A 13,028-nucleotide genomic window follows, 5' to 3' on the forward strand; every position below is an offset into this window, starting at 1 on the left:
ACGAGTGCCTGCGTGGTAACAGGGTCCCACGGAATATGGACACATAGGGGTGGGGTTGGGTGGGAGAACTGACATGACCCCAGGTCACAAAACAGGAGGGAGCAAGGCGGGCCAGGAATGTGTGGGGATGCACAGGGTTTGGCTTCAAGGCAGGTTGGCTTAGATATAAAGTTAACCAGGAGCAATGACCCGGCAAAGCAACTTAGGAACCCTGGAGAGAACTGTTGTACTTTACTTTCAAAAAGCATCATCATAGCTTTACTCTTATTTACAACTAAATATGAAGTTCTTAGAAATCACTGAGAAGAAAAACACTTTCATTTAAAAAGCCACTTAAAGAACTTCTTTTTGGTTCTGCAGCAGATCAAACTGGCTCTTGAATGATTATTTTAACAAATTAACATCACCTTGAAATACCAAATTCTAGTGGTATTTGGGGTGGTGAGTTACAGAGCTCACATCCAAAAGCCATGCTCCTTAAGATTTGCCAATGGCAAATTAAATTAGCCTCTCGTTAGTTTGCTACAATTTCAGCTGCATCTTTATGGAATGAAGGCAAAGCTCAACAAAGAACCCGTAAAATGAAATGATGCAGACCAACCTTTGATTGCACCCACAATATTTTGGTCTAGTCCTTTCCGGTTGTCATTGAGTCCTCTTTTCCTCTTCCCATTGGGTAAGGAGTTAGCCAAAGTCTTGTCATCAAAAAATGCACACACCAGTTTTCTAAACAGAAGGCTTCCTGAGCGAGTGTAGTTTGACAATATAGAGTCCAGCTGAGATTTAGGCATAAACACATCAAAGCCTTCAGCAAGTTGCACTTCTGGCTACCAAAAGAACATAAATATTTCATTAAAAGCAACATTTGAAGCATTTGACTTTGTGCATATGTGCAACACAAAACATTTCTAGCTACTGAAATGTCTGTCTCCTGCAAACAGCACAGCCTCGGCTGTGTGTGCCGGTGTCGGCAGATGATGGAACCAATCACTACTTACAAAACAGGATGCTCTGATTCTAACACTATGTCTAAAGCTAAGGAGTACAGCATTCCTGTCCTTGGAGATATTCAAGAGAAGCCTGGATAATCACAGAAGCATGTGATTCCAGCACCAAAGGAGACTTGAGACTTCTGGATCAAACTCCCTCATTTTCTAGAATGCAGGAACTAAGGCCCAAAGAGACTCTAACAAATATGACTAGAAAAATAATTAAAATGTTCTTTTAGTGCATTACAATTTACAGATTCCTCTCTCATACCTTAAATGATTTAATTTCATTTCCTTAAAGACACAAACATGGGGCTACCCCTCAGGGTACTAGGCAAGAGGTTTTTAGCTTTGGAACTATTTTTACCTCCAGTAAAAAATTTATCTCAACCCTAATACATACACATAGATAAAAACGATGAGCAGGTTCCCCAGGCCGTTAAATCATCCCCCACCTGCTTTGGGGAAGAACATCTGTAGCTCTGCCCCACAGCACCACTGGAAAGCCAGCACACTAATCACACTGCCACTCTGCCAGGGGTTTCCGAGGGAATTCCTACATCACGGGGGCCAGCATGAGAAGACCTGTAAGGTGCCTTGCAACTTGGTTCCATTGTACAAGCTCGACACTAATCATGCGTCCTGTATCAGCATGCCATGGGTGTTTACAACTCACCTCGTCCTCTTTCAACCCAGCTCACAGACTTCCTTTTCAAAGCCTTTCCTAACTCCTTCCTTCTCAGCCGGACAGCTCAGCCCTCTTTGTCGCTGCTGCCCATACGACACACTTACATTGTTGCATTTATCTTGCTATATATTGCAGTGATTTATTAGATTGGGGCCCTTCTTGAGGCCTGGAATCTTTGCATCTCTAGAGCCCGGCACATAGCAGGCACTCAATAAGTTCTTGTTGGTTAGATGAAAGTTCATTAGCCGTAATCTACACTATTAAGTCATTCACCGTTGATTATAACACAATAGCTTTAGAATAAAGCTTTAATAGGAAGAAAGACAATTGGTAAACTTGCATCAGAAAAAAAGCCAGAAGAAATTCTCACTTAAGTAAGACATAATATAAGAGCTTATTCTTAGATCTCATGCCTATTATTTTGCCAACATGGCACCATAGATTTTCTAAAGCATGTTACAAATGTGAGGATTCAAGATTAATTCCTCTAGTTGAGAAAAGAAATTATTATTTTTGTTTGTCCTGTGACCTCCAAAAATGCCTAGCATACTATGGGCACAATCAAGAGGGCTCAGGGCAGGGCTTCAATTATTCGGATGACGTTAGGAAGGGGTTTGGGCCCTGACCTTCCAAACTGGCATTTCTGACTGGATTATCCAGAAAGGCGTCCCATTTTCCTGCTTCACTTTGCCATTCACCTTTTGGTCTCTGAATGCTCGGTAAATATCACTACAGAACAGTGCTGTCGGACTGTTTCCTGACTCTTGCATCTTGCTACTGGTCATGGTCTGTGGAGGAGGCTGACAAAAGGCAGGGACTGTGCAGCTGACTCCCAGGACAGAACTCGGCACTGCACAAATCCACCCTGGGTGAATCAATGAGGAAGCAGGGGGACAGTGAGGATTTTACCACCGTAATCTAAGATGAAGTTTCATTCATAACCAGAAGAATTTTATTTTGTACATCCTACGGCTGCATTTGGAACTTTCATTTTATATGAACTGGTCTCAGATTTGCTAAACACTCCTGTATCATTTAAAGGTCATTCAATAATGAATCCCAGATTCTCTCATAAAAGCAGCTACTCATGGCTATTTGAGGGTCTAGAGTGGTCCAGAAGCTCTTAAATTGGGTAGAGCAGAAATGGAAGGACACCGGACTTATTTCATTCCCATAGTCCTCAGTTTCATTCTGATACCATCATGTGTGCTTAAAATGTAGCCATCTGAGCTAGGAGACTCCCACAACTTCCCCTTCGATTCAATGGTAGGACAGGTAACCTGGTTTGAGAAACACTGATCTGAAGTCAGCCCCTGGGAGGAACTCACCACTCCCTTCTCCATGCACTCACAGCATTTTCTAAGAACTGTGTTCACGGTGCCTTTCACATTGCATTTATTTAGTTGGGAGGGTTTTCCACCAGGCTATGGATTCACAGCACCAGGCACACAGTAAGTGTCCAATAGATATTTGCCAGAATAAACAAAACAGTACGTAAGAATTCATCCAAAATGACTAGTAGCAATTCTGAGATCTCTTCTCCCTCTAGAAAGGAGGGGTGTTTTAAAGTCTGTCAGGCTGAGATTCAGTGTACCAAATCTTCTTGTAACAGTACTTGTGACAAGTCAGGGAGAGTCCACAGAGAACATTACCTGACTGCTTCATCCAACATATTTATTGAGCACTCACTGTGTGCCAGGAGACTGATGTCTGGCTCGGTAGATGAGACCTGCACAAACACCTCCCATGCAGAGCAGAGACTGGTAAGTGCTGCAAGAGGTGCAGGCCATGCTATCTGTATTGCATTCAGCAGGATTTGGCTGGGGAGCTCATGGAAGAGGCAGGATAGTTTTTTACTGGGGCCTTGAAGTTACGGTTTGGGGGCAGAGATGCAACTGCTGTTTCTGGCATGTGCTGCAGCTCCTACAACAAAGTATCTGGAGGTTTCTATGGAGCCAAGAGACTTTCTGTGGCATTTTAGTAGTATTTGATTTCACAGGTGAGCCAGCCCTAGGCAAAAGCCATCAATGCTTTCTGTTCCACTATTTCCAGACATATACGCTATTTTCAACTGTTTTTCCAGATCAAGGAACACAGACTCACCCAGTTATAAGCATTTTCCAAAGGAGTAAGGAGTTCTGATAGCAAAGGCAGCATGAACTAGAGCAAAGGTGACTAATCTCGGTCTAATCTTCTCTTCACGTCTTATCTCCTATTTGGATTTCTGAGCTAGTATTGAATGAACACTAGTGCTGTGTCTACAAGATGCCACAAAGCACCAAACCAACTTCTTAAAATAGAAAAGGAGCTAGCTTTATTGACTGAGATTTGAAGATGACAGACTAACAAATCCCACATTTCCCTAGAAAGCTTTTTATTTTCTCCACGTTACAAATAAAATCAGAGCAGGTAACTAACATGTAATGAGCCCCAACTTTGCATTTGTATTTAAAAATAGGTTAAGATTCTTTCTTTAACTGTATCCTTGAATTATTTATTTATTTTTTTTGTTAACCAGCTCTAGTTTAAATGAGATCTTTCTGCTTACTAATGATGGCTCTGACAGAAACCACTACTATTCCAATCAAATACCATCTTAAAAACCAGACTGCAAGACAGCTAATACACTAATTTACAGATTATACTGATTGCTGAAGCAATGTGATCTTTAAATAATGACATCCAAAGCATGGGGCAGAATTTACAAGATTTACTGTTGTCACTAAAGAGTTAAGTCTAATTTCCCTCTATAAATCTGCACTGCCCTGTATGCCCTGTCCATGTTAGATGCCTCAGGCTCTGAGCACAAGGCCATTCAACTATTTAATCTTCCTCATCCAGTGAAATCACATCTCACACAGGGTGAGGTTCTGGAGGCAGAAAGTACCCATAGTCATGATGACTCTTACAAATGTTGCTGGTCTCGGGCCTGAGGGCATTAACTTTTTGGCTCCTCTTTGTACCTTGGCCATGGCCTCCCTTTGCTTAGAAGCAGTGGGGTCCAGTTTGGGTGAGGGATCCTGTCATGAGGTAAATTAAAGGATTTCCCTTGTAAGTCCCTATGAGCATGTCATGTGACTCCTCTATACAACCTAAAGAAAAAAATAATGTAAGGCCATTTTAAGGAGGTCATATAAATTAGTTACAAAGAGAACATTTCTGATCTAGGCTGTTTTGTATAAGGTCTCTTCAATACCAAATGACAGTGTGACATGAACAAACTACATGTGATCACCAACTGGATGAGTTAAAAAGAAGTGCACTAATGTTTATACTGGGCATTAGCCTCAGATTTTCAATTGCAAATGAGGCAAGTGTACCCAGCAGTCTGTAAATTCTGTGTGTGGATCTTACCCAAGTTCATGGGCATGAGCACCAGGCTGCTTGCAGGGATTGTGTATGCCGGGGATCAGCCTGGAAGAAACCTAAGGATGAAGAGGCAGGACTCTGCACAGTGGGAGCACTGATTCGGTACTGGAAAACATACAGCAGGATTTATAAGAATGTTTAAAGGATGTGAATTTAGTCTTTATGCTCCTAATACTTAAAACTGCATAAAATGATCCTTTATTCTGACTTAAGTGTTCACATAGCAGTATATTAGATGGACTGCTAGGAAAACGAGTGTTAGTTTATAGAGAAATTTTTTTAAAATATATAATAACTCCTTCTAATTGATTTTATTTTGGTCAGAAATGTGATCTGCTTCAGTAGGTCTCCTCTGGGTCGGTTTAGCAGGAATTGCTGCACCTTTAGTCAATGTTGGGTCAAGACCACGGCCAGTGAGCTGCCGACCACCGCGCATGTGAGATGGAGAGGCAGCTGTGCCGTGGGCCTGCTCAAGTTGGCCCGGCCGATGCAGCCATGGCCTCTACACAGCTCACAACAGGGGAGGCCCGGAGATCTCGGGTGTCAGTGGGCAGAAGCTCCACACCGGGTGGGCCACATCAAGACTGATATTGTAGGGTGGGTGCTCTGTAGAAAGGAGAGCTTTATCAAAACGCATGAGGAGCTATTCACTAGCATATATTTAATGTGTACAGGATAAAACTTACAAGTCATTAGAGTCCACTCTTTAGTTTTCTTAATTGACAAAATTTGGTAGGACTAAAAATTTAATTTTAGAAATGACATTATAATCTGGCCCCTTGAAAATTTCTTTATGCACTTGCATAATGAGCTGTTCCAAAATCTTTCAGAGACGTTCTTAGCTTTTCCTCTCTCGGGTGGTAAATTAATAACTCTGAGATCTAGGGTTTGATTTATGGTAAAGAAATGTGAGCCGAAATGTCTGACACGTAAGATTTTAACCACTGCCACTTCCATCAAGATGCTGCTGAAGCTGCATTAAGCAGAGGCCCAGCTTGGAGGCTCTGTCCTTGGTCCTCAAGCAGAGGAGAGCTCCTGCCTTCCCAGCTCCCAGGCTGCCTCTGCCTGCCTGCACTAGAGTCACATCCTGGTCCACCGTGAAGGCTGCTTATGTTTTTTTCTTCCTAAATGCTCCTTGCCATACAAAGGGTAAGGACTGTCTCATTTATTACAGCATGCCCTGGAAAACAGCGATGAACCTTCACGTTTATTTGGTACTTACTCTATTCCAGACCCTGGGCTAACACACATCACCTGGATTTCCTCATTAATTCTCACCCTATTACTGCTCCCCCTGTTGGCAGATGAGAAAACTAAGGCTTACAGAGGTTAGCATCATCCAGCTGATAAGTGAGGAGCGAAGACTGGGGCCCAAGCAGTCTGCTCTGACTGCTGCTCGTAGGCACATCCCACCTCCCTCACTTTCAGTGGATCAGTGAACAAATGAAGAAGTGCTTGCTCGACTGGCTGCCTTTATTAGACCTCAGCCAATCACTTTATCTACTGTACTAAGAAGGTGTTACAGAACCGAGATTCTGAATTCAGAAGCTATTTCTGTTGAAAACACCAAAGCGTTATAAATTATTTTAAAAGGATGATATAAAATAAACATTAACAAAATTATCTTTAACTGATGCACACCTGTAGATTTATCTCATGATCATTGTAAAATGCGTATAATCTAGGATTATCAGAGAATATTCATGGTAACTACAATAATTAGAAAACCATTTTCTACTATTAAAATTTATCATAAAAAGATTTCAAAAAACTGATCTGTTTCACCAAAGCCAAAAACCAACCAACCGAACAACAACAACAACAACAATTTAGGCCTTGTGTATCTCTGCCCTGAAAAATACAAATCAATATATCCACTGACTAGAAAAAATACCGACCGTGAAAAATTAACAACTGCCTTGTATGAATGCTAGTAGAGTATGGGTTGCAAATTCATAAAGAGAAAATTACCCACTGTATTTAAATCTGAAATTTGGTTTGGGGTTTCTGCTTTTATTTAGGCTTGAAAATTATTTAGTGTGCCAACTTAAAATGGGTCAGATAATCCTGCCCCCAAAGAGAAACATATCTGGCTACTCCCTCTTTAAAAACACTACTTGTCCATGTGTATTTGTTTATTCACCACATGTAGGTTTATTTAACAAATATTTATACCTGTCCTTATAAAAAATATTAGCCAGGACTACTAAAGTTAAAAAAAAGAACCAACATTTATTGAGTGCTTAAAACGGGCCAGGCACTGTTTGTTCTGAGTGCTTCACACAGATCAATTCATTTAATTCCTCCCACAAGCCAACTCTCTGAGGTAAGCACTATCACTGCCCCCATTTCACAGCGAGAAGACTGAGGCAGGGCAGCTGGGCCCACTGCCTGGGATCAGACAGCTGAGATGCAATGCAGGCAGTCTGCCCTCAGAGCCACCACCCCTAAACCAGACACCTTCACCCACGCAGACTGAACACCACAGCCTAGCCTTCCCGTTCTCTGCTGTGGAATCATCATTCCACAGGCGTTTATTTACACGTACACGAACTGCGCTGGAAGGGGCACCCAGAGCCTCTCAGCGCAGGGGGTGAGAGCCGACCACGGACCTGGTGGGGAACAGTGTCAGCACTGCCTGGCTGCGGGAACCTGGGCAGGCGACGTGCACGCTTTATGCCACAGTTTCCTTGTCTACAGAGTGAAGACAATCATAACACCTTATAGAGTAGTTGTGAGGATTAAATGAGATCACTCACTTACCACAGGGGGGCACACAAATATTATTATTCCACAGACATGCCCTTGAGAAGATGGGGTGGAAGGAAATGATTATAAAACAGGATGGAAAGTTCTAGAATGGAGGATTATTCAAATCAGTTTCGAATCTTGAAGGGTTGGGTGGAGAGTGAAGGAACAAGGAATGAAGAAGTAAATGAGAGTTAGAGAGGAGAGGGTTCTAATGAAAGCCAAGTCTAAGACCCAATGTTTCATAAGCTTATTCTGTATATTGTACTTAATGCAATTGGAATGGTTTTGTCATTTGCAGTCTAAATAAAAAACATTTATTGAGCACCTTTTATGCGCCAGGCACTGCAATAGGATTTTCTCATTTGTTATTTATCATTTGTAGCTTACAAGCTGAGGGTGTGCTGACATTTAGCTGGTTCGAGTGGAATGTTTTCTGCGTCTGAGCAGGATAATCACTATTAGTCAGGAGATGGGCGGGCTATCTGAACGACCCACAGCCCACAGGGGTCTCATGTTTGTGCTTGTGCTCAGACATACAAATTTGCATTTGTGTGACACTATGAGTCACAGTGTAAAAAGATTACTTAATACACTGGGAATTCAAAAACAACTTTACAGTAATTTTTTATATTTAGGCAATTTAAAGTATAGGTTTTATGTTCAATGTTTTCATTGCTTCTAGCTCTAGTCTCTCTCCTGTGCTCCAAATGTCTAATGAACATTTTGAACATACTATCCGTACGTCCCCTTCCTTTCTAGAACTGAACAAGTCTGCTTCTGCTCTTTCTTTTTCTGCTTCAGTTAGGGAAGCCAATGCCATCTAGCAGCCAAACTAGTTTCCAAGACAGCAATGTGGGGGTTTCGTCACCAGGTCTTCTGTGTTGGTCCCTCCTAAATGCCTCTCCTTTTCTCCTCCTCTCCAGGCTCCCTGCCCTTGTACAGACCCTGGCAGACTGGGATCATCCTCATGGTCTCTCTGTCTGTCTCTAACATCTCTAAGCACCCATCTGCCCATTTACCACTCTAAAGCACAGACCGGATTATCCCTCTGCTTGAAGCCTGCAGTGGCTCCCTAGTGCCAACAAGAAAGCAGCCCTAGGCCTTCACATGCTCTAAGAAGGCTTTCCTCTGGCCCCATCCTACTTACATATCATTACCTGCTGCCAGTTCTAGCAGACACCATTCTAGTAACACTGGACCACTTGTCTAAACCTACAACTTTGGAACTATTCCTTCTGGTGCCAGGTACTTTCCAGAGCCCTTCTTCACAACACAATTCCCACCCTCTTATATTTTCTGCAATCCACTTTACAGAATAGTTCCTATAAGATTATTACATAGTTTCTGCTTTCCCCTCTGGGCTTACATCAAATTTTAAAAGGCTCGTGGCTAAGAAATAATAGAAGACTGAAAGGGCACGTCGGTTTGGATGCCTTAGCATTGAGGGCCCCCTTGCCTCAGGGAGTCAACCCCCACCCTCACCCTGAGGTCCATGCAGGCTGATCTCACTGCTGCAGGGAGCACTGTCCTTAGGGTCCCTACAGGGTCCCTAGGTGCAGTCATGGTTTCTGCTGAATAAATGAATCAAGGGTATATCAGCCAGATAATGTAAAGATAATATCCAATTTTTTTTTTTGCTTTTCTGTAGAAGCATGCTATTCTTCAGTCAAAGACAATCAGCACATAATTGAGTTTTCACAGACAATTCTAAACGTGCTTTACCAAATTTAATAGTTCTTGTTAGTAAAATTAATCATGGCTACAAAGTAAAACTTTTTTTGTACAATATATAATTAAAATTGTCGTACTGATACTGGTAAAGATAAAAATTCTATTCTATTCTATTGAACCGATGCACATAAGGCTTCTATCAGATCTTGCTCGGTTTATCTCTGAAGTGTGCTCAGAGCTCAAAAACAAAAAAGGAGAGAGTTCAGCCATTAGCAGTTAGACCAGCTGACTTGGGAATGGCTTATACTCAAATTATTGCTCCTGATACATCAATACCTATCTGTAATTCAAGGAAAATCTAAAAGTATTATGAAAATTGCTTAGGATGGAACATACACTGTGTTGTGGAATAATTTTCCTTTGCTTCCAAATATGTAACCTATGTGGGGTATGAACCAACGCTTTGGTTGCTGTAACAACATGATACAATGATTTTTTTAAATATTTTTTTTTTTACTTTAGAAGAACTTCTTAACAACAGTAGGAAAGGTTCACAGATAAAAACACTCTTTTAACACTAAGGATTGGGTAAAAGTTCAAATGATTTTTCTCTTCTAGAAAAGTAACAAGATGATTATTTTTGTCGCCTCCCTCTATTAAACACCCAATGTGGATATATGCCAGCAAACGTTCTATAATTTAAAAGAGAACACTTTTAAAAAATAACAGCCATTTGTTTCTTATTTAAAGTTAAAAAGGCAGGGCCAAACTCCAATCCTATATAGCCCTGTTTTGGGAGGCTCAACAGGATTCTCATCTATGCAATCTGATAATAACAGATCACTCATTCCTGTTTATTTTAAGAAATCTCCCAACAAGTTGGGGTTCACAACATAAATGTACTTAAATAAAGATACTGTAGATACAGTATGCAATTGCAAATAGAGCAAATTAATTAATGGTCATATGAATATGAAATAACAAATTGGATGGCTACCTAGATGTCATGAAACATCTGTACTGCAACCACAGTCTAGCTATGATACTAAAATAGAAAAACCTCTGCAGAGTGTTAACCTATCATTACACAGTGTAAATGGCAGCGGCGCTGCAACCTAATTAGCAGTGTAGCTTGCATCTATAAAATAGAATTAGCACGACTGCTCCTTTTTTATTATTAGTTTGTGTTTCTCGAAAGGTGTGACTTTATCGGCACGGTCCTGCTCATTTACGCTCATCTACGAAGGATTTAATTATGTTCTTTTAGTTCTCTACACTGAGGAAATTGAAAACTGCCACTTCAAAATTTAAAATGCTAAAGAAATTAGTGAACAGATTATCTACTTCCTTACTCTTTAACTTCAGAGAAATAGAATGGAAACATGTTGAAATAAATAAGGCATAAGATTTTACGAAAAGAAAATTATTAGTCCTCCTCCCATCGCCACGCTCCCGTGCATTCTGCACATCTCTCTAGTTTCCTGGGGCAAAATTAGTGAAGGGGAAGATGTATTAATACTATGAAATTCCTGAAAGTTACATCACAGTAGAGTCTGCAGCCACGAAATATCCACTTACATCGGAGGAAGGCGATTCAAGAACAATGCCAAACCCTACGGCTCGGTCCTCCTCTGGGGCGCGGCGCTCAGCAGTGTGGACAGCAGACTGCGCCGAGGCCACCGCTGTCTTCGTTTCCATTTGTAGCACACTGGGCTTCTGCTTCACAGTAAGAGGTTCCACAGTCTTTGGGGGCACTTTTTTCTTTTTATTTCTCTTGCGTGAGACAGCAGTTCGCTGGGAGCACATAAGGGAAACTGGGGCTTGTTGTCTGTTTTGGGTTCCAACTGTGAACAATAAACAAAAATATGGTAGAGGCGGCGGTGTCTGACTTAGGAAAGTATCAAAGCTTGCATCTACCCACATGCTCGACGAACTGAAACTGAAATGAGGCTTGCTCGCAAACGAAGCACACCACAGTAAATCTCACAGCGGACCAAAGGTTACCAAAGGCAGGCTCTGGAGTGGTCTAGCACTCTAAAGGCAGGAAAACACCCAAGAGAAAACTTTGCTCCAAAGGCCAGGGAATAATTACAGAGTATGGCTACTGCTGGGTTCAACGGAAGAAGATCATGAGCCATGAGGAAACATGTTAGCATGATTTTATAAATCATAGGACATTTTAATATAAATGAGAACTCCAGAACTTAAATTGAAGCATAGGTCTCCATGCTCTCTAGTAAGCCAACTTCAGGACTACTTCGACTGTCACTTGGGGTTAAACTGATCAGTTGCTAACAATTTACAGGTGCCAAAATGGACAGAGTGAGAAATGCTGAACATCTGGGCAAGTCTGATGCAAAGAAACAGTTTGGAATGACTCTGTAATAGGGACTAATGAGCATGTGGACAAAGCCTAATTCACTTATCAGATCCTAAAACCCCTTCATCACCAAGCAAATTTAACTCCATAGATCAACCCTATCTGTTGTACTGTGTTCCAGCGGTCTCAGACCAGGCCACTTCCTCTGTACCTCAGTTCTATGTAGCTGAAAAATGGAAATAATACAGTTCTGTACCAATCAAGCAAACTAGTAAAATCCAGAAACAGCGCAAGTCCCAAGATGAAAAGCACTGGAAAAGGGCTAGGAACTAATAGAGACTATATGCTTCTAGAAACCAAGTGTGACAATTACAGTTTTCACAAGTGCACTCTGAGAAGTAATGTTTGTTAACTTCAAGAATACTCTGATGGAAAGTTAGTAGGAAAATATGGCATTTTTATTTCAATCCTCACGTATTACTATGGCTTACGAAATATGACCACAGGATATTCCAGCTTCTTACAAAAATACACCTACAAATAGAAGTCTAATGAAAACTAAAGGTTTCACTTCCTCTTACTTATTTCCTATCATTCTGAAAATAAAGAATATTTACACCATGAATTTGATATTTCACCCCCCAACTGGAAAGCAATTTAAAATATTGGAAACATAATATTTGCACTGCATATGAGCACTGAAAGGTTTTTAACTATTCATGCTCAGTGGTTCTCAACCTTGGCTACACTTTAGACTCACCCTGGAGCTTTAAAAAAAATTCCAGTGCCTCTGTCCCACCCCAGACTAAAGGAACTGGAATTTCCAGGGGTGGGGCCCAGACATCAGCATTTTTAAAAAACTCCTCAAGTGATTCTAATGTGCAGTCAGAGTTGAGAACTATTCCCTGTTCTCTCTGAATTTTCCCCGAAGGTAACGTCTCCAGGCAGCTCTGATGAGGATGGTCCAGAACACAGGCCTCTCTAAGCCTCACTAATCTAAATCCAAAGTGAAAATGTTTTTGGCTTAAAGAACACAGGGACTATCTGAGTTTTTCTTCGCCTTCTGCAAGTCTAGACACAGCCCCATCTCTGTATCTAAGGTCTTATCCCTAGTCTTCTCCCTAAAGTAAAGGTGAAATTTTCTAAATCTAAGTCTTATAGGCAATAAACCTTAAGTAAATCTACCCACAAAACACAAAATTTTAAATTTAAAAAAAATTAAAGACAAGTAATTTATTCA

The 13,028-nt window shown here is 41.2% G+C and overlaps 1 protein-coding gene across 7 annotated transcripts in view; it reads right to left on the minus strand.

Annotated features, from left to right (window-relative positions):
* Positions 1 to 13,028, minus strand: part of BEND7 (BEN domain containing 7) — an 86,537-nt gene that overhangs the window by 40,631 nt on the left and 32,878 nt on the right. For all 7 annotated transcript variants that reach the window (XM_037846721.1, XM_037846718.1, XM_037846720.1 and 4 more), the window contains 2 exons: positions 11,047 to 11,312; positions 602 to 827 (listed from right to left, as the gene is read on the minus strand). In XM_037846721.1, coding sequence (XP_037702649.1) covers positions 602 to 827; positions 11,047 to 11,312 — 492 coding nt within the window. The remainder of the gene's footprint in view (positions 1 to 601; positions 828 to 11,046; positions 11,313 to 13,028) is intronic.

The sequence above is a fragment of the Choloepus didactylus genome, chromosome 8, assembly GCF_015220235.1.
Source record: "Choloepus didactylus isolate mChoDid1 chromosome 8, mChoDid1.pri, whole genome shotgun sequence".
Lineage (NCBI taxonomy): Eukaryota > Metazoa > Chordata > Mammalia > Pilosa > Megalonychidae > Choloepus > Choloepus didactylus.